We start from the raw sequence: 25234 nt of genomic DNA on the forward strand, positions 1-25234 counted from the left end.
TCTTCAGAGACAAAATGAACAGTCAGTGTAGCTGAAGACAGAAAGATACCGGGGAGGCATCATGGTATAGACTTCAGGAAATGGAATTTGAAATCTGACAAGAAAGGATTATTTTCCAATTGAATGACGTTTGGGTTCCTTTCTCATTTACAAAATAGGACAATTAATAGCAGCAGGTCTGCTCTTTTACAGCACTATTGGCACGATACCATGGGATGGTGGCTAGGAAACTGTTTTGTAACCATAACAAACTGGACACTAGTTAACAAATATCACTCTGCCATGAAGGTGAGTAATGTTCTTAACAACAGGGGGCTTTGTACCTGATATCCATTGTTGCCCTTACTGGTAACATTAAATTATGGATGGATGCTAGTAACAAAATATCAATTGGCAAAAGCAATTTTTGTCAACAATTTTTAAAATTTGTTGGTATCTTAACCTATTTGGTTTAATACATGGTCCAAGATAAACAACTTTTCTATTTGAATTTTCACAAATTCTTGGATATGTTAACATAAGTGTGGGCTATACCTACCCAGAGTAACATGAATCAAGTTTCATATCATTTGTAATAGATTTACTGTAAAAATTGCAGTTTCTTTAAATTGTATTTGATCTTCACAACGTTCCCTTAATGGAGGAACCAGGAAGAAAATATTTTAAACATTCAAGAAATCACCTCTTTTACATGCCCCAGTATAGGGGAATGCCAGGGCCAGGAAGTGGGAGTGGATGAGTTGGTGAACAGGAGGAGGAGGAAGGGGATAGGGGGTTTTGGAGGGGAAACTAGGAAAGGGGATAACATTTGAGATGTAAATAAAGAAAATATCTAATAAAAAATAAAATAAAACATGACCATTTCAACTAAAATTATAAAACTTGAAATTGAATTATCTTCTTTGAGTTGATGAAAAATATAAATTTAAATTTATTGTTTTGAAAATTATAATAGTTAAAAATAAGGGTGTATGAAAAGTCATAATTTACTACTGTCTACCTAAAATGTCTTTAATATTATATAAATTGATGTGTAGATGTACAAATAAAATTTAACTGGAATTTTCCTCTCTGAGGTGTCAAGGTACCCCCCCAGGAAACATAGACCACCAAACACAACCTCCAATAACAGGCATGAGAAGTCCTCTTAAAAAAAGAAAGAAATCACCTCTCAGAGGAGGAATTAAGAGATTTAGAAGGTAGAATTATTGGAACATCTGTCTCAATCCTTGGCCTCCTTGGGTGTTGTAGACAGAATCTACAACCTTCCACCCAGCCTGAGCTATAACCAGAAGGTGGTCTATTGGTTGAACAATGTGAATTCATGTATTCCTTTCTAAAGTATCTAGCTATAGAAAAACAAACCAAAACCAAATCTATGACAAGAAAACTTTTTTTTTCTTTTATAACTAGGTCACAAATTCTAATGCTATGCTGCTATGCTTTCTGTCACATGGGTTAAAAGGCCTGGAGTACCAAGGGCTATGGAGAAAGAACACTGTGCAAGTGTAGAGAAGAGAGGGAGAGCCACAAGTGAACCTCATGTTCCGCTTGGCTTCGGAGTCCCTTATTTTTCTAGAGTGGATTTCCTAAGACATCATTATACCTATAGCACATGCATAAATATGTTTTGGGTTTTTTTTCTGTATTTCTTATCAAATACAAAGGATTTTTTATACTTTATTGTTGTTTTACAAGCTTTTCATAGAACAAATGTCTTTCTTTTATAAACAGGAAAAAGAAAAGTCCAAAAAATATCATTTGCATTGGAAATGAATAGAAAGGAAGATGGAGGATTCTACCCCAGCTGCTTTCCCGTCATTTGAGAGTCTGTTTTTATACCATGTTTAAGAAAACACCTCTGGAGCTGGAGAATTGACTCAAAGGTTAAGAACACTTGCTGATCTTGCAGAGTTCCCAGGTTCAGTTCCTAACATCTGCACTGAACATCTAATGGCTCATAACTGGCCATGAGTCCAATTCCAGGGCATTCGGTGCCCTCTTCTAGCTTCCAAAGGCTTTGCACACACACACATGCTGCATACACGGGCAAGATACAGAATTTTAACTCAGATTTTTTTTGAGAACCAAAATTAAGAACACATATACCCAAATTCAAAACAAAAGACAAACACTCTTATGCCTAAGATTCTCTAGGGAAGGAAACGGGGTGCACTGCCAAATATTAGCTACTCGGCTGGCTAATCCCTGAACCCAAGTGAACTTGAGAAATATTAATGATGTATTAATATGAGGCTACAGATTACTGATTTCCACTCACATTTTTCTTGTACTGAGTCCTGTATCAGTCATCAGTTTGATTTAAAAACAGAAAACAAAACCAAAACCCAACTCTTTGCAAAGAGAGCAACAGCATTGATTTCCATGGCTCTCTTTCCACTTTTGGTTCAAACACACATACTTCAGTGCTCCAGAAACAGGGTTCCACGTCAGTGAAATGACAGTAAAATTGAACCAAAGTGTGAAGTACTTAGGTCTTCTCTTTTGTCATCAAATTAAATGTGTGAATCTCAGGAGAAATCCCAGGTTACTGGAAATACTGGGTTCCTTTCATATTTTCTTGTTTTTTTTTTTTTTTCATATAATGAAGTTTTTTGTTTGTTTGTTTTTAAATGTTCTTTTTAAAGGCAAAATGAATATACAGGTAGAGAAATTAAGATTCAGGCTAGGGTCTCTTTGAGCTTCTCCCCATTGGCAGGTGAGGCAATTCTACAGCTTAGGGGAAATTCTGTAGAATTTCGACTCAGTTTTAATTGTGAAAGACATCATTCTTAGGTGTTTTGTTACAAATAAGCATGAATATGGTGTGAGACGCTGGTTGATTTTTTTTTTATTCCCTCTAACAACAGGAACACATGATGGTTGAAATGATAGAGGTACCAGCTATAGGTTATTTTGCTGCAGTTGAGAGAATTAAGCTTATTTATCATCGGCTACGGCCAAGAATGTGACTCTAGGCTGAGTATATAATTAGACACAGTCCTTTTTCAAGTGCAGAAACCTGGAGGAAAAAACCCACATGCTTTTCAAACACATTTTTTATTCTAAATAAAGAGATCTAATTTAGATTGTAAGTGGGAGATTCGCAAATATCTATACCTCCCAGCTCTGTCAAAATTAACTTACCAAGAGTGATATCCCTGTTTGGCAAATCCAAGAGGGACTGCAGCAACCTAAGACATCCAGATTTCAATCTTTGAAATTTGATTTAGAAAGTCAGTTACCAGCCTGGTTTCAAATTATCACGGTTTCCATTTGTTACTTTAAATTTTTTTTTTTCTAACTCCTGCTCACGCGTCTCTCTTTGCTGTTTTTAATTTCTATTTTGGTGTTGTGGTTCCTTCTGCCTTGTGCATAATGACAGTCTCTTTCACCAAACGAGTCACCAAGACCTACATGTACAGTAGAAATGTAAAAGACAAAGTACCTTCCAAATGGCCTTTTGCTTACATGGGGACAACTATTTTTTTCTCCCCTAGAGGTATGGTGGTCTGAGAGGGACATGGCTTCTAAGTCTGCAGTTACAGAGTATCAAAACCTTCCACACTGCAAGCTGCACCCCTGATTTTCTCTCCCTTATGGGGACATGCACACAGCTCCTGGATGTCCTGCACAGTGACAGCATGTGAATCCCAAAACTGACAGCTGTTGATGCAGGCAAAGTTCAGACTTGTTCCCTTCTCATTGGAGAGCTGAGACAAGAACAGGGAACGAAAGAACAGTTTATCTAGTTCAGGAGAGGGCTGGGCCTGAACCCAGGCCTCTTGGCTCCCTGCCAAAATTCCTTCTCTTTTATTTTGCCTTGGCAGGCTGTAATCAATTTTTTTTTTCTTTTAAGGTTCTCTATTCTATTTTCTGCAAAAAGCAACACATTCTCAGGAATTTATAGCTTTGTGTCATTATTAAGCAATCAATATCACCCTTGGAAAGAAATTCAATAAAATGTTCTGTCAAGGGGTCTCAGCTATTCTTGCTGGGTTTCTCAAGGCCCCCAAATATTCTGGCTTATTATTATACTTTATTATTAATTTATTAATGCTTACTAATATACTTTATACTAGTCAATCAACTCTGACCAACTAGACAGGCAAGAGGACAAGAAGATGGAGGCAGAGGAATTATTGATGTTACAAAAGACCTGAGAGCATGAGGGCTCTTATGATCTAGGCAACATGGTTCTCATTTTACAGAAGAGAAAATTGAAGTGGGAGACACAAGTAATTTTCCCAAGGATCTACTCGCATGACAGAGGTAAAACAACTTGAGCCACTTTGACCCCAAATGTCATTATCTTGAAGCAAATATTTGCAAACCAAGTAAAACGACAGGGAATGGGGGATCTTGAGAAAGAGCTAAGACATTATTCATAAATGCTACTTTTTAAAAGTCACTAACATTAAAAAAAAGTCTGTATTATTCCTCCGACTTTTGAGCCATTTCCTCCACAGATGAAGGCCAAGTGTTTGAAAGACTCATTCAGTCATGCTAATAATAAATAAAGCAGTGTGATTTAAACTTTTGGGTGGTCTTTCTATCAGATACCCATGATTTTCTCTCCATCATAGAGACATGTACACAGGCATGGACACCCTAGAAAAACATAAATTATTCTGGAACCTGTTCTCTTGGTGCTAGGGTGACTTTTGACTGGCTTCAGAGGGTGGCCGTCATCATGATCAGGTTCATTTGTCATATACAGATTACCCATCACAAAAGGCCGTACACTGAACTTCAAATAGCAGCTATGCACCACTGATCATTCCTTTTACAAAACTCATTTTAGATAACATTTTATAAGATCCATAACAAGTGGATAATATACACTCCTAGAGACAAGAGCACATCAAACTGCTTTCGGCAATTTTTTAAATTCATAGCTAATACTGAACATTTTAAAATTATTAGTGGTAATAATTCAAGTTATGTTGAGCTCAACAGTTGATGAAATATTTTCACATACATAATTTTTAGTGAATGCTATAAGCATCCGTGAAGTAAATTTCAAACATTTAGCAAATGTGAGTCTATGATTTTATTTGGGATATGTCCTAGAGATACAAAAACATAAATAAAAAATGTTCTTTTCCCTAGAAAAATAAAAAACATGATATATAAAAATATTACGTAAATATATTAAAATATTAAATCAACTCAGAAGTTAGAATATACTTGCCTACTTAGTATATCTGAGTTCACTTTCATCTAGAGTTGACTCCAGAAATTTTTGATGCCAAAATTTCCCCTTGTCTCTCTATAGAAGACTGTAAAGAGAAGAACTCTAAAGGAAATCATCATGGAAGTAAGGATTCAGAGGGAAATAGTCATGGATATATTTTAATTAGTTATTTCTATTAGCTAATTAGCTTTCAGCAATAATATTTATAACTTTAACATTAATTTTTAATTAATTTTACTTTATGTATATGAAGGTTTTGTTGCATGTATGTATGCACACTGCATCTGTAGCTGGTGCCTATATAGACCAGAAGAGGGAGGTCAGAAACCCTGGAACTGGCATGAAGTATGGTGTGAACCACTGTGTGAGGGCTGGAAACTGAACTCAAGTCCCAAGCAAGAGCAACAAGGGCTCTTAACTCTTAAATCAACTAAGCCCCCAGGTTGGAACTTTTAAGGAAATATAGACCCTTCTAACTTTTATGACTCTCAGCAAAAGAAAAGTTATTATTAGAGATGGATAAAGAGAACCAGAACCTAAGCTATCATGTCTACATAGTCATCTCTGCATGCTCTAGGGCACAATGGCTACGTGCATTCTGGGTCTCGCAGATGAGAAGATGAACACTCTTGAGGGACAAATGTCCAAAAAGCCGCTTAAAGCTTTTGAATAAGAAGGAATGACCAAGAATTGAATAATATCTTCATAAAGGTCTTCATGAAGAACAGAGGTGATTGCGCCAGCTGTTTTTGGCCACTAAAGACAGAAGAAAGCAAGTTTGAATTGCAGCTCCTAAGTATTTAGGTTATCAATGCAAAATGATTTCTGGTAGGTGAGATGGTTGGTTTTTGAACCAAATACCCAGGGAGGTTGTGTGATCTCCTTTGAAAAAGAGGGGATTGTGGGAAGTGGGGAGTCTTAATCTCTTCTCAGGGTTCAAATGGGACATGGCCCTAGGCAGGAAAACGGGCTAGATGGCTACCCATTCTCCTTTGGGTCTCGTGACTCTATCAGTATGATGGGCTTAGCTGCTGAAAAGACCTTCATGTGTACCTCGAGTCTTCTTTCACCTGCACAAAGATTCCTATAATCATTCTAAGGAGAGAGTAACTACAGTCTTTAGCTCACCAAATGAAGCAGATATGGGCTTCCTTTTTCTTGGTAGCAAAACGAAGCACAACAGAGACACATGCAGGGATGTGGCAAAGTGAGCTGAAGACATTTTTTCCATGTAATTCACTGGGCTAACAGCTAAGAAATGGGTTCCAGAAGGGCGGAAGATTAGGATCCCCCAGCTTCGATCTACAAAGTTGAGATAGAATTCATGGCCTTTGACTCCCTGCATAGTCACTATTTCATAAAACATATTTTTTTCTCTGCACAAGATCAAAATCAGACTTTAAAAGAAAAGAGTATGTTTCAAGATATATCCATGTGTTGAAGAGGTTAGAGAAACCACCAAATTCCTTATAGAAACCTTTGGCTCTCTTCATACTATGATGATAAAATCAGATAGCTTCCCACACTGACAGATGTGTACAACAGTCATCCTATTTCTGAGACCATTGCCTCAGAGCTCTTAGCACAGATAAAGTCTGTGCTAGTTTTGGGTCAATTTGACACAGCTGGAGTAATCATCACAGAGAAAGGAGCTTCAGTTGAGGAAATGCCTCTATGAGATACAACTGTAAGGCATTTTCTCAATTAGTGATCAAGGGGGAAAGGCCCCTTGTGGGTGCGACCATCTCTGGGCTGGTAGTCTTGGGTTCTATAAGAGAGCAGGCTGAGCAAGCCAGGGGAAGCAAGCCAGTAAAGAACATCCCTCCATGGCCCCTGCAACAGCTTCTGCTTTCTGACCTGCTTGAGTTCCAGTCCTGACTTCCTTGGTGATAAACAGCAGTATGGAAGTGTAAGCTGAATAAACCCTTTCCTCCCCAACTTGCTTCTTGGTCATGATGTTTGTGCAGGACTAGAAACCCTGACTAAGACAAAGTCCATAACTCATAATGTGTTAACTAGCCATTATCCATATAAGTAAGCTTTAGAGACAGAAAATACTTGACTAACATCAACTTTCTCAATTCTTTTTTAAAGATCTGAGAGACTTTAGACAAGTAACTTAACCATTTGTTCCTTCATCTATAAATTGATGTTTGAACCAGGTTCAGTGAGTTATTATCATAGGGCACACACAAGCATGGCACATACTAAAATCTCTGTGAAGTGTAACAGCTGCTGCTATTATCATTGCATGTATCCCAGCACTGGGCAGTTACAGAAAGAGGTCATAAGAGAAAACAGCCTTTACATTGATATAAAGCACAAAAGGCTCTTATCAGAGACAATGAAACCTTTTCCTATTACTGTGAAAGTCCTATGTCTACATTGCCATAAGAAAGTTCAGGTGGGGCAGTTGGAGAAGGGACTGAAGGAGCTGAGGAGGTTTGCAGCCCCATGGAGGAAGCAGGCCAGACCACCAACTAAATAATATACATGGAGGAACCCATGGTGTTGGCCACATATGTGGCAGAGGATGGCTTTGTTAGACATCAGTGGGAGGGGAGGCCCTTGGGCCTAGGGGTATTCAATGCCCCAGTGTAGGAAGATGGGAGTGGGTGGGTGGGACAGAGCACCCTCATAGAGGCAAGGGAAGGGGGAGATAGTAAAGGAGGGAGACCTGGGAAGGGGAAAACATTTGAATTGTAAGTGAAGAAAATATCCAAAGAAAGAGAGAGAGAAAGAAAGAAAGAAAGAAAGAGAAAGCAAGAAAGAGAGAATGAAAGAAACTTCAAGTGAACTGACATTTCCTATATTTCCTAAGGACTGAACATGTAACAGAGGCTCCACTCAGTGACCTACAGATATGTAGGAGAAGGCATGCTTTCTAAGGATTTGTGGCCAGAAATGACAGTATCACTTAAACAGATAAACTTAAGGAGATGGATGAGAGAGCCAGGAGGGAGGGCCGTTCCACTGAATCTACATTCTAAGCAAAAATGAAGACAACTCACAAACATTAACAATTTTTAAACTGAAATATTTGGGCACTGGCACTCTAGTTGCAAGTGTTAAGAGCTCTTCATATAACACATGTAGTGTCTTTTATAATATATGGGAAGAAATCCAGGGCAACAAGATACAGTGATTTTGTTGAGAGAGAAACTTCCAACATTCTTTTAAAATAATTCTTATGAGATTATCAAAAGCATACAATGAATATAAATATATTCCAATCAAGTTTTCCAAATGATAAGTAAAATAGGAAAAAATCTGCTAATGATGGTGCTATGATAAGAATCTACTAAAACAGCTATTCTCAACTACTGAGAATAATTTATATCCAGTGATGTTTCCATTCCTATAGCTCATCAAGCCATTGCTGTCGTGAAATCAGAGTATCTGTGATTACCCACAGGAGACTCTCAAATGGCGGTGCCCACTAACATTGCCTAGAGAGAGAGCTCATGAGTGGTCAATGAGGCAGCACGGTAGTCACGTGGTAAGATGCTCATAGTCCTGTAGATAACCCTGTGGCTAATCCCTCTTTAGGTCCTTGTAGGCAGCCCTTCACCTGTGCTCCTATTATGTTCATTGGTTTACTGAACTAGAGTTGAATGGAACCATTCCTTTGGTCTGTTGGTGCAAACCAGTGCTTGTTCACGTTGTCCCGGGAAAAGGACACACAGCACGTGCCGGGTGCCCCTGCAGTGTCCACAGGAGGTCCGCCTGCTAATGTGTGGTTGTCCCAAACGTTATTTGAGTGAGTGGTTCTTCCAAGCACAGAACCTCCCAGGCCAGCTCTGAAATTTTCTTCCACTCAAAACGCCTGTCTTAAGTGCTGTGCGTTGTGCTAAGTGTTCCTTGGAGGCATTTGCTGAATTTTAGCCCCACTTCCCGTTCCTACCTTTACTGAATAAAGGACTTAGAAAACTTGTCTGTAACTGTTAGAATCTCAGACTTACACGTTGTCTGACAGACAGCTCACGCTCAATAATACATTTCACTGAGCGAACTCTTCTGACCCCATTTACTTGGTTTTATCCCCATAGCTTTCCATGGAGCCATGATTTTTTTTCTCTCTCTCTTAGATGCTTTACACACCATTCCTAGTCATTTTTACGAAAGCCCAGACGAGTTTCATTTCCTGGCTGAAGGGAGTAACTGTTTCTTCACCTCTAAAATCCCCCACACTAGCATTTAAGAGGTGCCACCAAGAGCCCCAGCCTTGCTGTCACTAGATTCCAGAGTTGTGATTTCAAAAGAGTCTTTGTGTCTGTATGCTTCATGTCGTTCCTCAGATCACATAGCCCACTTAGTCTACTGTGATTCTACTACCTTTATCTCCAGAAATCTCAGGAGTCTTTAAATGGTTCTTGGAAATGTCCTTTTAATCCAAATTCACTGTCAGATATTGTACCTTCACCCAGCTTTATTTTCGTTGTGATACAGGAATGTGAGGATCCATGTCTTTTCCTCACTTTTCTACGCTTATAAAGACCAATAATTAAGCCCTCTTTATCTCTTACCTCACAGCACCAAACACATGTCAACCAGTGTTTAATACCCACCAAAGGTAGGGCATAGAATTAGAAAAGATGACAATTAAATTATCTAGAGAGTGAAAACCCTAATGGTTTGTAACCGCATATGAACAGGAAGCACTCAGCTTAAGTTTGAATGGATGTCGTGACGTTTGTTGCCTGCATCTGTGAAATGAAATCTACTAGGCTACCGTGAGGCCTTCCCCATGATTGCTGGTGGAGAATGAGAAGGGGAGAATGACGATCATTCCCATTTTTCTGCCAGCAGCCAAATTGCTCAGCAGATGAAAAATTAGCATTTAATCATATTTTAACAATAGTGTTCAGCCAAGTCGCAAAAATGCTATATGGCAGGATTTAGAAAAGATTCTCTGTGCTAAGTGTCTAGAGGGTTAGAGTGTAGCATGCATATAATATGTTAAGCTGATCAATATAGTCCCCAAACAAAAGCCCCTTCCTGGAAAATATTGCAGCTCTAGTCAGTATTATTGTCGTTTTGGAGAGAGCCCTGAGTTCAGTACTTTTGAAAAAAGTCTGCACCTGAAGAGAGTTGGTGCTTAGCCAGACTGTTTGGAATAGCCCTGTCTCCAGGGAAGGCTGTTTCCTAGGCCACTTTCTGCTTCACATACCCTGATTAGAGACAAGCTGGATGGGGGTTATGACATCTGAGAACCCAGGACAAACGTGGCTCCTGGCACTGTAATCTGATTTCAGAATGGCTTATGCAACTCACATTCCCCGTGGAGGCTTTCCCACATTTCTGGATAACTGATGAATATTTCTTTTCTTTCCCTCTTTTTTTTTTTTTTTTCTGTGCAAGGAAGGAAAAACTTCTGCTCATTATTTGACCGAACAGGGCAGCCACCTCTTTGGAGTGAGGGCTGCACATGAATCAGTGATTTTCTACTTCTTCTTCCTTTCATTTACCTGCTGGTTTACTAGACACCCTGGTCGGCTCTGAAACCTCCCAATGACGTCAATGGGACAGAGAAATTGGAGCAGCAGAGACAGCTGCAATGCGCCATGTCTACTGAGGTTTTATTCTTTTCTCCCAGGGTGACATCCGAGACAGATATTATCTTAAATCAAGCCCTTCTGGCTCAGCACCAATCAAAGGCATTTTATCACGCAAAGCAGTAAAAGCTGCAATTAGAACATTGGTTTGGCTTTTTTCCCTAGGAATATTTTCTTCATGGCAATTAATAATGCAATTAAAACTGAGTTAAGCAGGAGAATGCTCACTAAAATATTTAATTAAAATATGGGAACAATTTCCTTTAATGTTTCATTTATCACACTATTTAAGAGTACTCTGTAGTTTGCATTTAAAAGTTCAGGCATTAAAGATACCACCTGTCTCAAAAATATAAATAAAAGACAATGTCTAAGAGATGTCCACATGTCAAGTAGCCAGAAAAACTAGTGACACAGATCGCACCGTCTTCCTTTCCTTTAAGGACTTAGTAGATCAGAAGTCTTGCAACAACTGACTGAAAAGAAACTGGCATTTGGGGAATTAACATGTTTTCACAATCATTCCAAATAAAAGCCAGAAGGAAGATAAGAGAGCCAATTGCTTTTTGTTGTTGATAAACACAACATATTATTTGCTGGTGCTAAAGCTCTCTTCTCAGCTAATATCACACAGGACCAAAAGAAACCAGACCTAATAACAGACCCCCCACCTTCCCTCCAAAATAATGAAAGGCCACTGCGTAAAGACTTAAGCATGTGCTTAAGTGTCAGCACCAGAGTTTGGGTTAGGGACAATGGAGAATGACAAAACACCTTGCCAAATGGGTCCTGTTTACCCATGGCAGGGATCTAAAGTGCTCTTTATTATTTGGATTGAAACAAATAAATTTCCTTTTAAACACTCTTTCACGAACTTGTCTGCGAAACAGACAACTTAACGCAGCTGAGCCTCTTAACTGATCCACCACTGGATTCTTCATTTATGCTTTTAGCATAATAGTATTCGGACAAGCATAGAAAGCTAATAGATGTGCCTGTATAGCAATCCCATCTCCTATTAGGTACATATTCTTAAATGACTGCATCGGCACAATGTTACAGACTGAAAGGATACACAAATAAAGCACCTTGGGGACTCTGAATGTGATCGTCACTGTTTTCAGATGTTTGCATAAAATTGTGTATTACTGTCTTTCAGTGCCAAGTAATGTGCTCTCTCTCTCTCTCTCTCCCACTCCCTCCCTTCCTCTCTCCCTCTCTCTCAGCTACCAACATGAGAATTAGTCTTACTTCCTGCAGCTAATCACCACTATCAGTAGAAAAAAAAATAATAATCAAATTAAGGCCATTTCACAGCTGTGGGAAACCAACTCCGAGCCAGCAGCCTGCCAAAGCTTGCTAGTGCTATAAGCAGTCTAAATGCCCAGGTTACCTAGCCACCAGGATGCTTCCCCCTTTGGTTTTTCTTGAGCTGGGTTCCTCTTTTCTGGCTGCAAGTCCCCTACTTCATGTCACCACTAAGGACTATGGCTGCAGCCTTATTCATGTTTCTCCTGTTAAGCTTAGTCTTCATCCTTGTAAATCACCAACCTAGACACAGTGCTTCCTGCCCAAGACCTCCGAGACTTCACAAAGCTTTTATGGAGGGGGAAAAAAAAAACCAACCCTCTCTCCTAGCATGTCTCAACAGACTTTACCTGATATGCAGCCTGATTAATTTCCTAACTTTCCCTTCCTTGTATGAGTCAGGATTCCCCGTGAACTCATCTTTCAAGTCTCTCAATTTGCTGCCCTGTTTCATGTTTCCACATATCTCCTGTCCTTTCCCTCAACGCAGCCTGCTGCTTCCTGGGAATAAAAGCTCCTCTCATGGCAGATGCTGACCAGACCGCAGGCTGTATTTGCTTACATCTGCTTTCTCCCTGCTTGACTGAGCTCCCCAGAGGAAGAACTGCAGGTTACTTATTTCTTTGTCTCACCTAGGCACAGAAGAGCCTGGGGTTGTTGAAACATGCTAAATGGATCCCTGGACAGGATCACTCCTGATTTCACTTGCTCCATCTCATCCAGAAAGCTTTCACTACCTTTTGATAGAACAGGGATGGAGTGAGGACACACTGGCCATAGGCCCTATGGTATGGGTATCGTTTCCACTGAGGGAATAGGTATTGGTTGGCTTTAAGAGCCATGAGAAAGGATACTACAAGTTCTAGAATTTTGTTCAAATAAATGGATTCAAAGACCAGACACTTTTTAGGTCAAAATTTTCCATTATGAGGTTCAGAGATGGGGAGGAGTTGAAGAGGCACTGACAAAGATGAGGTCTGACTTCCTCTGCTCAGAGCTGGGTGGAGGTGGAGTTGTTTTCCCTGGTAGAGGTTGGAGTTGAAAGCAGAGAACACACATTCTACGGGTTTCCTGTCCTTGTAAGAAGTACATTGTGTACCTTGTCAAACCAGAAATGCAATAGAGCTAGAGGAAGGAGTCTACCCAGCCTGCACATTGAGCCAATTAGTCCGTTGTTGAAGCTAGACTAATCCAAATGAGCTGGATGTCTTGGGTTATTTATTTAGTCATTCATTTAATAACTATAGATTGTCAGCCGTACCATCCTAGACATTATAGATTCAAACTTATACTTGTTAAGTGTCTATGTTTTAGTATACCTTTTCCCTTATAATTACATGTTTTATGTAATGATCAGACACCGTAGAGTACTCCTTTTGCCCATAGGCAGACTTTCTTTTCTAATTCATGCTACTGGGACTTCTCCACCTAAAATATATTTCTTACCTTCATTGCTATCCATGTTGTGCACTCTCCACTGTCTACTGACAAATAGGGTCACTGATGTCTAAGTATGTAATGACCTTTCTCTATTTCCTTATTTCTCCATTTTCCATTTGACAGTTCTTTGACCTTGCTGGTTGAGTTTCCATGACAAGACTGATAAACACTGACAGATCAATGACTTTAAATAAAGGTAGATCCTTATTGATAGATGATTGATATCCATCAATTGGATCTGAAATATATAAGATTCATTATCTGAAGTTAATGACTTATTCTTCACTTATTAACTACAATGTCTATATGACTTCTCCTTGCCCATAATGAAAATACCATGAGAATTTGTTAACTGCTGTTGTGGGCAATCAAAATATTTTTAGACAAGATCATTAGTCATCAACAAACTGGGTAATAAATGTTTTCTGTTTATAAAGGTCACAAAGCAATGTAAATATACTCATTAACTACAATTTAAATATTTATATGCTTATAAATGATGACTTAAAAGTTAAAATTATTACCAAGAAATCAGTAATTATGCAAATTGCATTTCACACATGCTGAAAGAGCAGCATTTTGGAGTCATGCAGAACTGAATTTTCATTCAGATTTTGCTCAGTGTGTGTTCCAGGAAAATTAACATCATCAAAACCTCTTCTGTAATACAGAGATGGGGCACCCATTAAACAATTTCTCATGAAGAATAGATCAGTATACATAAGGTATGTTACCCTGGGAAAGGTAAATATTTTATGTTTTCAATATATATACATATATGTATATATATATATATGTTTAATGTATATTTTTTTCATTGATTTCAAGTTTGTTAAAGAGAGAAAGGAGAAACTATCAAAGGGTGATTTCTCAGTATGCTCTATACCCCAGACTTTTTCTTAGCAATATATCAGACACATATATATGCATATGTATACCTACACACACACACACACACACACAGCATGCTTTTAATGCCCTTGTGAAAAAAAGAAATAATTGCCATTGTGACAAAAGATTATAGTACTTTAATATTTGAATTATAGTTCTAACTCTAAGATGTGTCCTGTCTTAGAAAGTGATTTTTGAAAAGGGACTGAAATATTACTGGGTTTTCACTGAGAAACGCTGCCTACTGACTCTCCCCTGGACTACTATGAAGCTTCATCTAGCTTGTGAGCCATTACAACACCCACCTTTTAAAGACTGTAGGGCATAGGGGGAGCCTTGTTTTGATTGATTACTTGGAATCAATAAAACACCAACGGCCTTGAGCTGAAGCTCCTAAAATGTCACAGAGCCTGAATATTTACTACATATGTGATAGACACAGTGGTAGGCTGCCATATTCTGACTATAGTTTATAGTACTATTCAGAACCAGCCAGAAATTTCAGTGCTTCGAAACTTTGCTGCTGTTGGCTTAAATAAAGTAACACCATTTTATTTACAAACAAGCCATCCTACAGGCCAAATGTTCCAAGAGTAAGAGGGCAAAAGACCTAGGTTCGTTGTATACCATTTGGACAAAATCACTGAAATTTCTGGATATGAGTACATTTCAAGTCATACAATTACTACACACGTACATGCACACTCATTAGTTTAAGTATTTGATGAGTACTTGTTATGTGCTAATGTTAGTCTAAGCTTATGTGTGCATATAGATACATCTGTCTGTACCATCTATACCGCATATCTATATTCACATGCCAGTTAGCAAGACTGGAAAAAAAATCTCTCTCTCATAGAGCTCACCTTCCATTTCACTGCAGTGAGTAATATGGGAGGTGTGGAAACATGCATAAATAAAATATAGAAGCCATTCTGTAGGCTTTATCTTGGCAAGAGTCAGCCATGCCCTTTTCTATCCGTGTCTATCTAAAGGGCCTCCCTCACACTCAGCCCCCAGAGATGTGGAGTACAAATGGCACCTCCTCGGTGAAACCTCTAGCTCTCTATGGGGCTCCAAGGAGCTTTATGCACAGCTCTTCTATGGTCTTTCTCCAGTCATTGTCTTGGCAGGTATCTATGTCACTCACTAGAGTACAGGACCTCCTGGACAGGAATATAGCAAGGATGGATCCTCACTAAGCGGCCCATCACTGGGGCCATTGGCCACAAGCCTGACAGAGGAGCAACCTCAATATGTCAGTTAGTGAAGGAATGTGGCTTCTAGCATAAAGAAAAGAGTAATTAACTGTGAGGGTAGCTGTGACTAGGATACTTCTTTGCATACCACCTACACTGAATCATTCATGAATTTAAGTAATATTTAGCTTGAAGTTGAGTTAATTTGCATGAAGTACTTTAGTACTGCTTTCCTGAAGATGATGTGACAGTCATGACAATTCAAAACTTCACTTTTAGTTATTGACACAAAAACCAATAAAGTGATCATTTTATACACTTTATGGCTTGATTGCCTTTTCAAATGCTTAATTTCACCTATGATATCATTTGGATCAGTAGAGCATAGGCAAGCTATTTACTTCCTCCAACCTTCTAAAACTGATGAGAAAATTAAATGTAAGTGCGAACCTAAGTAGGGGGCTTTAGCCCTCAGAATGAAAGTGATTGGCCCAATAGTACTTACTCCACAAAGCTGCATTTCAGGCAGGAGTGGTCCAAAAGTGGATGGACCTGCAGCCGTTAACCAGCACTGAGAGCAAGTCCTGCCAGGCCTGTGGGTTTTATAGGCAGAGCTCTCAAATTCACTTTCAGATTTGCTAATACTTTGCCAGTTGACCTCCAGTCTTGGGATCTTTGTTACAGTCAGCTTGGGGAACTTTGCCCTTATTGATTTCAACTGTGCAGCAAAGAAGAAGCTGTATCTCTGACAGGGAGGAAGGTCTTAGGAACAAGCTAACATCCCCACATCCCTCTCTGCAGTCAACTGGAGGATAATTCCCTGAGCCATCTGTTTTAACCAGCTTAGAAGTCCTAGGTACCTTTCAGACTGAATAAGAACAAATTCTTTCTTGCTCTTTTGTCTGCTGAGAAAAAGTCTTTTGCATGATTCTTCAGGGAGTTAATCTCATAAGGTTCGTTTTCCTGTCCCCAATTCAAAACAAGTGCATTTATACTTCTTTCTTCTGCCTGGCCCCAATGCTTCACAACACTCAGCTCCGGGCAGAGCAGAATGATAGATGGTTGACGTAAGTGAGCGTTCCACTTAAGTAGGCTCTGGGAAATTCCGTTAAATAGCCAAAGAAGAAAATACAAATGTAGCTGTTCAAGCATCGTGTGCACTTTCATTTGTCATGGAAGCAGGATTGTAGACACTTCTTACTGCTTCTTTTGTGGATGGCTAATGTCTTCGGAGGAGGATGCTGTCTACAGCCCCACAAGGAATCAGCTTGGGCATCCACAAATAAATTAGCTCTTAGTTGAAAGGAATTTTTATTTGGTCTGTACCTGCCAGTGGCTTTCAGCAAAAGACAGGGCATTCAGATTATATGAATATTCAGAATGCACTGGCTTTTCTCTTCATCCCAGGATCCTCGTTTCAGGTTTTTTCCTCTCCTGGTGCTGAGGTTGTTAGAGCAAAGGGTTATTTCTGAGCTACAGAAAAGCTACACTTTACAACAGAACTATACACAGAATTATAACCTAATGGTTGCCAGAATTGGCTTCTGCACGGTTTGACCATTAGCTTCTGCTTAGAGTTGAGCAGTGGCAAATACATTTTGTCAGGTTCCATGGATTTTCTCTTAGTTTAGAGAGTAAATATTTACTCATTTCTGGTAATGTCAACAAATTAGTAACTTGGTTCGTTTGTGGATGGCTACGGTACTCAGTTAATCTCATCATCTGACCTATTGGATATTGTAAATGTAGGTGGAACCCACTTTAAGAAGTAGCAGAAGACAAAGGAGTTGACTATGAAATTAACAAATGGGGTGCACTGCACTGTGCACGTGACTCCCATTATTGAAGGATTCCTTCTGAGATCTCTTTAAAGTCTCGTTCCTGTTGAGTATTAGAATGATTGTTTACATAGAATTAATTGATGCGCGTATAAGTGAAAAAGGAAAAGTGCAGTTTCATTTGTCATCTGAAGTTGTTATTAGTTGTAGTTCAATAGAAAAAACACATAGATAGACAGACTAACTTTAAAAGCGATGTAAACCAAATAGGTTCAACTGGGATAAATTCACTCAACTCTTAAGCGATTATATAAAAGGAGACCAAGTCACTAAGTGTAGAAAGTTTACAAAGTTTCTTATGTAGGTTTCTAAACCTTCCACTGTCAAAATTTGAAAATATTTTCCCACTTTTAATTCAGCAGTAAAATTGTGATCCCGTTTCCAACTTGCCATTGCTATACCTCAAAGATTACAGAGAAAGGCAAGCAGACTCTTGTGGGCTTGGCAGCACATGTCTAAATTTTGCCCTGTTAAAATAGAACACAACTCTATTTCTTTGGAAGTACCCCTGGGTTCCATAGAAACCACCCTAAGTAGCCTCCGCCTCCAGGCTGGTGTCTCATTGAGCTGCATCCATTCCTGCCTGAATGCACTTGTGAGCTCCTCATGGCTCTCAGAGCTAAACTGAAGCTGTTGTGAAGTTCAGCCACCTTGGTCTGCCTTTTCGTTGTTATCTCCAGCAATCCCTGTCTACTTGTGGCTTGGGACAGCACAAGTATTCCTTACACCCCCAACCCCAAGCCCCTAAGTAAATATGGCTCTACTATATTGTGACTGGAAGATCTGTCTGACAATTTTCCATTTACCTATAGCTTACTTATCCATCAATATTCTAGTCATGAGTCAGTTCTTTTATGACCCTATTGGACTCAGGCACATCTGTGATGCGAAGGCAAAGCATGCATACATGTATTACTGTTGTAGCAGTAATATAGGAACTCATTTATTTTTGGATTCATCCTCTCTGCTAGCTAGACAACTTTCATTTCCAGAAACCCAGTACAATATCTGATAAATAATAAGTGCTCAACAAACATGTATTGGAAAGAAGAGTAAATCAAACCATTTTGTGGGATAAATGAGAAATTTCAAAAGTTGAATTGTATAGTACATTATAGCTAAAAAGATAGGTATGTTAAACAATGTTAACCAACTTTCAGATAACTTAACCTAGACAAAACAGGGATCACTAATCTACATTGAGTTCCTTGGACCAAATTCTCCACTAAGTACATCTCATTTAAACGCCACCGTCAGACACATCATACCCACATTATTTTTTATTAGATATTTTCTTCCAAATTATTTTTTGTTTTTAATATGAACTTGCATTTGGAGTGCTTCATTTGTGCCAGGACATGCAATGACCCTTCTTATCAGTCCCCCAGTCTTCACAAGACTTTAAGGCAAGGCCTGGGAGCTCACTTACAGCCAAGAAAACTGGAGTCCTCCCCCACCCAAGCTGGCAAGCAGGGAGCTTGACTTTCCGGCTTTGTGGGTCAGGTTCATCTTGTCTCATTGGAATGGGGTCCCACTCCTCAAACGGCGACTCCCATTCACCTTCCAAAGGCACTTCATCCCCAAAGAGGATTTGTGATCAAAGATCCAACCTTTCTCTTAAAATATGTTCACTCGCTAGAAATTACACTGATATTGTTCACACAGCACTGTTCTGGAAGAACAGAAACCCGCCATAAGTCAAAGAGCTGTGTTCTGCCTTTGACCATTGCTTCAGCAATGCCCATGACAACCTTAAACTAACACAAAGGAGATAGATAACCTAAAGGAGACGGAAGTAGGTAGATAGTATATGTTGAGCTCTTTGGACCAGATACTGTGCTAAGCACATCTATATCTCATTTAAAGACCATGGTCAGACACATATATTACAAGGAGAAGAAAATAGCAAAAAATTTTTTGATCCCATTAAGCCAGTTTCCCCTTTAAAGTCAACATTTTGGGGGAATAATAAGAATTCTAAGTTTCTTTTCCTTGCATGTCTCTTAAATTCTAAAAAAAAAAAAATGTTATCAGGAAAAATTGTGGTTGGACATATGAGGACTAATTATGTTCAAAATGAGGAATTGGAGTGCTGTGATTTCTGTATTTGCTCATCAATGTTGCTGAAAAGTGAATGCAGTAACGAGTCCCACACCAGATACTGTGTAAGTCATTATGCCAACCGTCCTTTCTATCCTCTAGAATCACTGCAAACAAGTCTGAGGCTTAAAATATGTATACCAATTCCACTGGAGTACATGAAGCCGGAGTTGTTCAATGGCACAAATCATTCACGTCAAACCAACAAGTATTTACTTGGTTCTGGTCTGTGATCATTTCTGTCCCTCATCCACCTGTAATTCCATATTTCTTAAAGCCATTAGCCCTCAAAATGGAGTTGCAGATTATTTTTTTTTAAAAAACAGTGAAAACTAATTTAAGTCTCTTTTATAGCTCAGGGGTACATGATTCGCGGTTGGTTGTAGCCCAATAGTGGCTTGCCTAGCACGTGTGAGGGCCTAGGTTCTATCCCCCGTACTGCCAAAATAAATAAACAAAAAGTACAAGATTAAAAACATAATCCATGAACCAAATAAAATATGTATTTAGGATGGCTTTAAAAAATATTTACAGATTATAATAATTGCTCATTACCTTCTTTGTAAGAGCTTAATAGATGAAAGATTTTCAAATAAAGTCTCATTTTAAACTTCATAAAAAATTAATATTCACAAATTTCACTCTGGCTTGAATAAGCAGATTACTTAAATTATTATATAAAAACTTCACTCAATTTATTCTATATTTCTAAAATTAAAAAGAAAACAGAAAGGAAAGAACTTTTAACTATGATAAAAGTAATAGAACTTTCACTAGGCTCCAAACATCGTATAATCTTACAAAGCTCACATTGCCCCTAGCATCTGCTTATTTGAAATTTCTCATTACTCGTGTTTAAGCGTGAAGCCACCTCCCAGTTCTGCTTGCGAGTGTCAGATCAGGTTGGTGGCTACAGCAACACCTACCATATCCAGGAGTGTCTCCTGGGAGGAGGCAAGTCGTTCACGTGCAACATCCTGAACCGGTACCCTGTCAGCCCACCGCTCAGCAACTTAGCTCATCTCCATGCGTTTCTCTGTGTTCTCGCTGCCAGAGTTTCTACGGAGCTCTTTGTCCGTTCATCTTTCTTTCTGATGGCATGCCACTCTCCATTGCGGAGTAGAGATCATTCCAGTGTGAGAAGCAATGACTTAGCAGTCGACACACGAGGTTGCAGAGGACCATCGCAAGTAGCTTCCTTTAGAAATCAGATGAGAAAATTGACGTGCAGCCAAATCAGCATGAGAGCCTCCCGTGGGGTGTGTAGCACTGCGTGCAGTTTACCTCAGAGAAGCAAAGAATTTGAGTATCCGAAACTGCAGAAAACCACCCCTTTAAACAGTGTTCATTTTGTCCCTTGCTCTGTATTTTCTCTCCTGTGCCTGGTGATATGTCAGCTTATGGGGGGGGGGGGGGCTGTTCTTTTAGCCGAAGTTCACAGTGCTCACATTAATCAAATGATCTCTCTTCTCTTTCCACCCTTTGCATTGCATTTTGAGCTATTGAACCTCCTGTCTGACTCGTTCTGCATTGTTTAGCCCATTCAGAACACGGCGAGAGAACGCCTAACACACGGGGTCAGATTTCCTTACATATGTTAGACTACAGCCACGGAGAAACCCTGGAGAGATTTTTAAGTCCTTTTCATTGCAGAGGATTATGGAGCAAAGAAAATGTCTGTGTTACACAAAGAAATAACAGTGAGACTGGAATAATGAATTCAACTTTCAGGCTTCGGTGGGCTCTCTCTCCTGACTGCTCTCAGCATGCGGGTGTGCATTTAAACTTCGACTCTGGCCCAGGAAGCTTGGTCTCTCAGTAGATGCAATGATCTCTCAAGGAACGGGATCACCATTAACTTAGCACAGCAGGAAGAGATTCAAAGACCTTTAGATTGCCCCCAGGGAACTAAAGGGATAAATGTACCCAAAAGACACTAAACAGGGAGGACAGGGGTGCCAGTGTTCTGGATCCTGGGTAAAATATGGTTATTACTTTTACTAGCAACAGCAATCTTCAGTCAAATGAAAAGGCAGGCTTACGTGGAATCACCTTTGTTTTGCTTTGGGCTTTATTCTTATTAATCAACATTTGACATCCCGATAACAGGATATTTTAGCTGGATCCATGCTCCTGGAAGGGTTACCTGGTTTATTTCAGGTTTGCTTCCACCCCTTTGCTTCCTCTCCCTCATTATGCTCCAGAGAAGCTGACCTTAGGAACAAACTCATTTTTGTGATGGCAACAACTGACATACATATGTATGTATACATGTATGTATCATGTATGGATGCACATATGTATCCTGTATGTATATGAGAAGGTTGACCTGTTGGTCTTTGCTAATTGGACTTTGCTCTTGTGTCCTTCCATTGTGCTTTCAGAGTAACATCCAGAAAATTAATTAAAAACCCAGATCACAGATTATCCACCAGTCAGAACTCTGCAGTTCATTTCCACTATTTCCCAAATCAGAACCAAAGTCAACATAAGCTCAAGTTCCAGGTATGATCATCTCTCTGGCCCCTCATTCACATGCTTGGGCAGGGGCTTTTGCTGTTCCTATGTCATGCCAGTTCTTCTACATGAAAAATCTCAGTGTCCATTTTCTTAAGTTTTATTTTTTTAAGGTTCTTCTCAGCGAGGAGTCATAGCACACATTTAGAATCTCAGTTCTTGTGCGTTTGAAGCTGGAGGATTTGAACTGAGTTCAAGGCCAGCTTAGGCTACAATGTCATAAGGCTACATCAGCTTAGGCTCTGGTGTCATAAAGCCCACCAGCAACAAACTTGCCCAACCAAGAGAAAGCATCCTCTCAGAGTCAGTGTCCACTCACGTGTTCCTCTCAGGTCATTGCTCTAATGTCAACTTCTTACAGAGGCTGCACCTGGCCTTCCTGCTTCTGCGCTCTACTGTGTCATCCCTTGCAGTTTCTGTCACTAATGTACAACGTAATATTCATCACATTTGTATCATTGCACAGGGACACCTCAAAAGAAAGAGACTATCATCCTTTCGCTGCTTAATGGCAGGGTCTACTTTATTGCCTAGTATAATGGAGGTACTCAGCAAATGTTTGCTGAAAAATTCATTCAGAAATTAAAATGAATGCTGGTCCACAGGTTGATGGGTAACAAGAACAGAAGACAGTTGGCTTAATTTGTGGTTAAATGCAAGTGATTGTTGTGAAAGCAATAGTTTGGGCCAGGATAACTCATGTTCTCACATCCATGTTAATGCACATGGAGGCCAGAGAACACTGTTAGGGATCTTCTATGATTTTTTTTTGAGGAAAAGGTTTCTCACTAAACCTGGAATGTCATCATTTTGTTTATATGACTAGCCAGTGAGCTGCAGGGATCCACCTGTTTCTCCCCCCCCCCCCCCCGCCCCAACACTGGAGCTATAAAACCTATGCCACTGTGTAAAGCTTTTACACGGATGCTGTGATCCAAATCCAGGTCTTTAAACTTATGCAGCAGGCTCTTTACCCACAAAGCCATCTTCCCTGGCCAAGAACAACTCTTGGAGGGAAGGCTTTATACTCTCCAGTGGTAAGGCAATCAATCAACACAAGTATTGAGCAATCGTCAACGAAGAGGAAGAAGACACTGGTGACTGAGGCTCTGGTCACTTAGCAGATAGCAAGGTGACTTCTGAATGCAACCGACGGATTGCTTTTGGGTAAGTAAAGAGAGATAAATTTACAAAGCCCACCTAGGAATCTCTGACAAGAAGTTTTAAAAGATGAAGCATGGTTAATTCATCTCATCATTTGCCCTAGGTTCTTCCTGCAGCTGCAATGACAAACTAAGATTTTACTCTTGAAAAGAGGGTTAAGAAAGAAAGAAAGAAAGAAAGAAAGAAAGAAAGAAAGAAAGAAAATATAACCTTATTTTCTTTTGCAGTTTAGAGGGATTAACAAAAAATCCTGTGTTCCTTTTATTTTAAATACCTTAATATATGGTTCACTTGCTGAAAAATACACCTTTATAAAGTGTTCAATTACAGTAAAAATGCAATTATGCACTGGTCACTACTATCAAATTTCTTTTTTTTTTTTTTTTTTTTGGTTTTTCGAGACAGGGTTTCTCTGTATAGTCCTGGCTGTCCTGGAACTCACTTTGTAGACCAGGCTGGCCTCGAACTCAGAAATCCGCCTGCCTCTGCCTCCGGAGTGCTGGGATTAAAGGTGTGCGCCACCACGCCCGGCCAGCTCAAATTTCTTAATATTGTCCTCATCCCTAAAGATATCAAGTTTCTATCCATCATTACCTATACCTCTTTGTAAGTACATTAATCTCTCTGCCTCAGTGCTTCGCCTATCCTAAACAGATCACATAGATTAAAGCATACAGTATGCTTAGATCATACTTGTATATGTCACACATATTGTCTATCTACAACAGTGTTATAATGGTTAATTTTAATTGTCAATTTGATACAGTCCGAAATAGTCTTGGAAGAGTCTCAATAAAAGATTATTTACATGATGTTGGCCTGTGGGTCTGTCTACCTTAACTTATGAATGTAGGAAGATTCAGCCTACTGTGAGCAGTTCCATTCCCTATGCAGGAGTACTGAACTATGTAACAGAGAAATTTAACTGAGCACAAGTATGCAAGCACACACACATATGTGGTCATTTCTGTCTACTCTTAACTGTGAACACACAGCTCCTGGCTAGACTTCCCCACCATGAACTCTGACCTGGAAGTGAAAACCAGAGTGAAGAACTTACTCCCTTGAGTTCCGTTTTGCCAGGATATTTTATCACAGCAACAGAAATGAAACTAGGAAAATTGTCATGTACAATATGTGGTTTCTTTCTCAACATAGAGCTTTACTCATATTGTAGTATGCATAAGAGTTTCATTGCTTTTTATTATGAAAAGTATCTCCTGTGGATACATCTCATTTTGTTTGTGTTGACTGCCATTGGACTTGCTTCAGTTTTTTAAGCTATTATTAATGAATATTGCTTCTATAAATTCACTCATATATAAGTATTTATACAAATGCACATTTTCATTTTTGCTTGATGAAATTCAGAATGAAGTCACAAGGTTGTATCATAACTTGTCTAATCTTTTAAAGACCTGTAACTTTCCCAACCACAATGTGAGTTCTAATTTCTTAGTCTCTTCTCTAGCATGTGTTATTGTCTACCATTTTAGTGGTAGACATTTGAGCCGGTGTAAAGTGGTCAGCTCAGTGTGGTTTTGGCTTGCATATCCCAGAGAGTTAGTAATATCCAGCATATTTTGTTGGGTGTTGGCCACTTATATATCCTCTTTGGAGAAATGAAGACTCAGATTTTCTGCTGAAGGCCTGGGGTGTAGCTGGGATAGAGTTCTGGCATAATTAGTACAAGACTGTTAGGTTGATCCATAACACAGTAAGATGAAGAAACAGAAACCCCAAAGAAAACAAATATGTATTTATTTTCTTGTTTGAAAACCTGGATGATGCAGAGTCTTACTGCAGATCTATAACGGCTGCTGGTATATTCTGGAAGGAAAACCCTTCACAGATACATGACTTATGTGGATTTCCTCCCATTCTTTGCCTTTTCAGCTGCTTTTAAAAAGTCTGTTTTTGTCTTATTAGTTATAAAATAATGTTCTTAGATGCAAAGAAAGTATATAATGTGTGATCTTAGTTAAGTCTAGTTGATCTTTCTTTTCTTTAGTCTCTATTTGGATG

General features: G+C 39.3%; 1 protein-coding gene across 7 annotated transcripts in view; it reads right to left on the minus strand.

Annotated features, from left to right (window-relative positions):
• Pde4b (phosphodiesterase 4B) overlaps window positions 1-25234 on the minus strand; it is a 553986-nt gene that overhangs the window by 179086 nt on the left and 349666 nt on the right. The window contains exon 1 of one of the 7 annotated variants that reach the window (XM_029475819.2): window positions 20455-20881. The exons of the other annotated variants lie outside the window; for them this stretch is intronic. Coding sequence (XP_029331679.1) covers window positions 20455-20504 — 50 coding nt within the window. The 5' untranslated portion in view covers window positions 20505-20881. Of the gene's footprint in view, window positions 1-20454; window positions 20882-25234 lie in introns of those variants that run through there. 7 annotated transcript variants of the gene reach the window in all.

Source organism: Mus caroli, unplaced genomic scaffold, assembly GCF_978045245.1.
Source record: "Mus caroli unplaced genomic scaffold, Mus_caroli_1 scaffold_6, whole genome shotgun sequence".
NCBI classification, from domain to species: domain Eukaryota; kingdom Metazoa; phylum Chordata; class Mammalia; order Rodentia; family Muridae; genus Mus; species Mus caroli.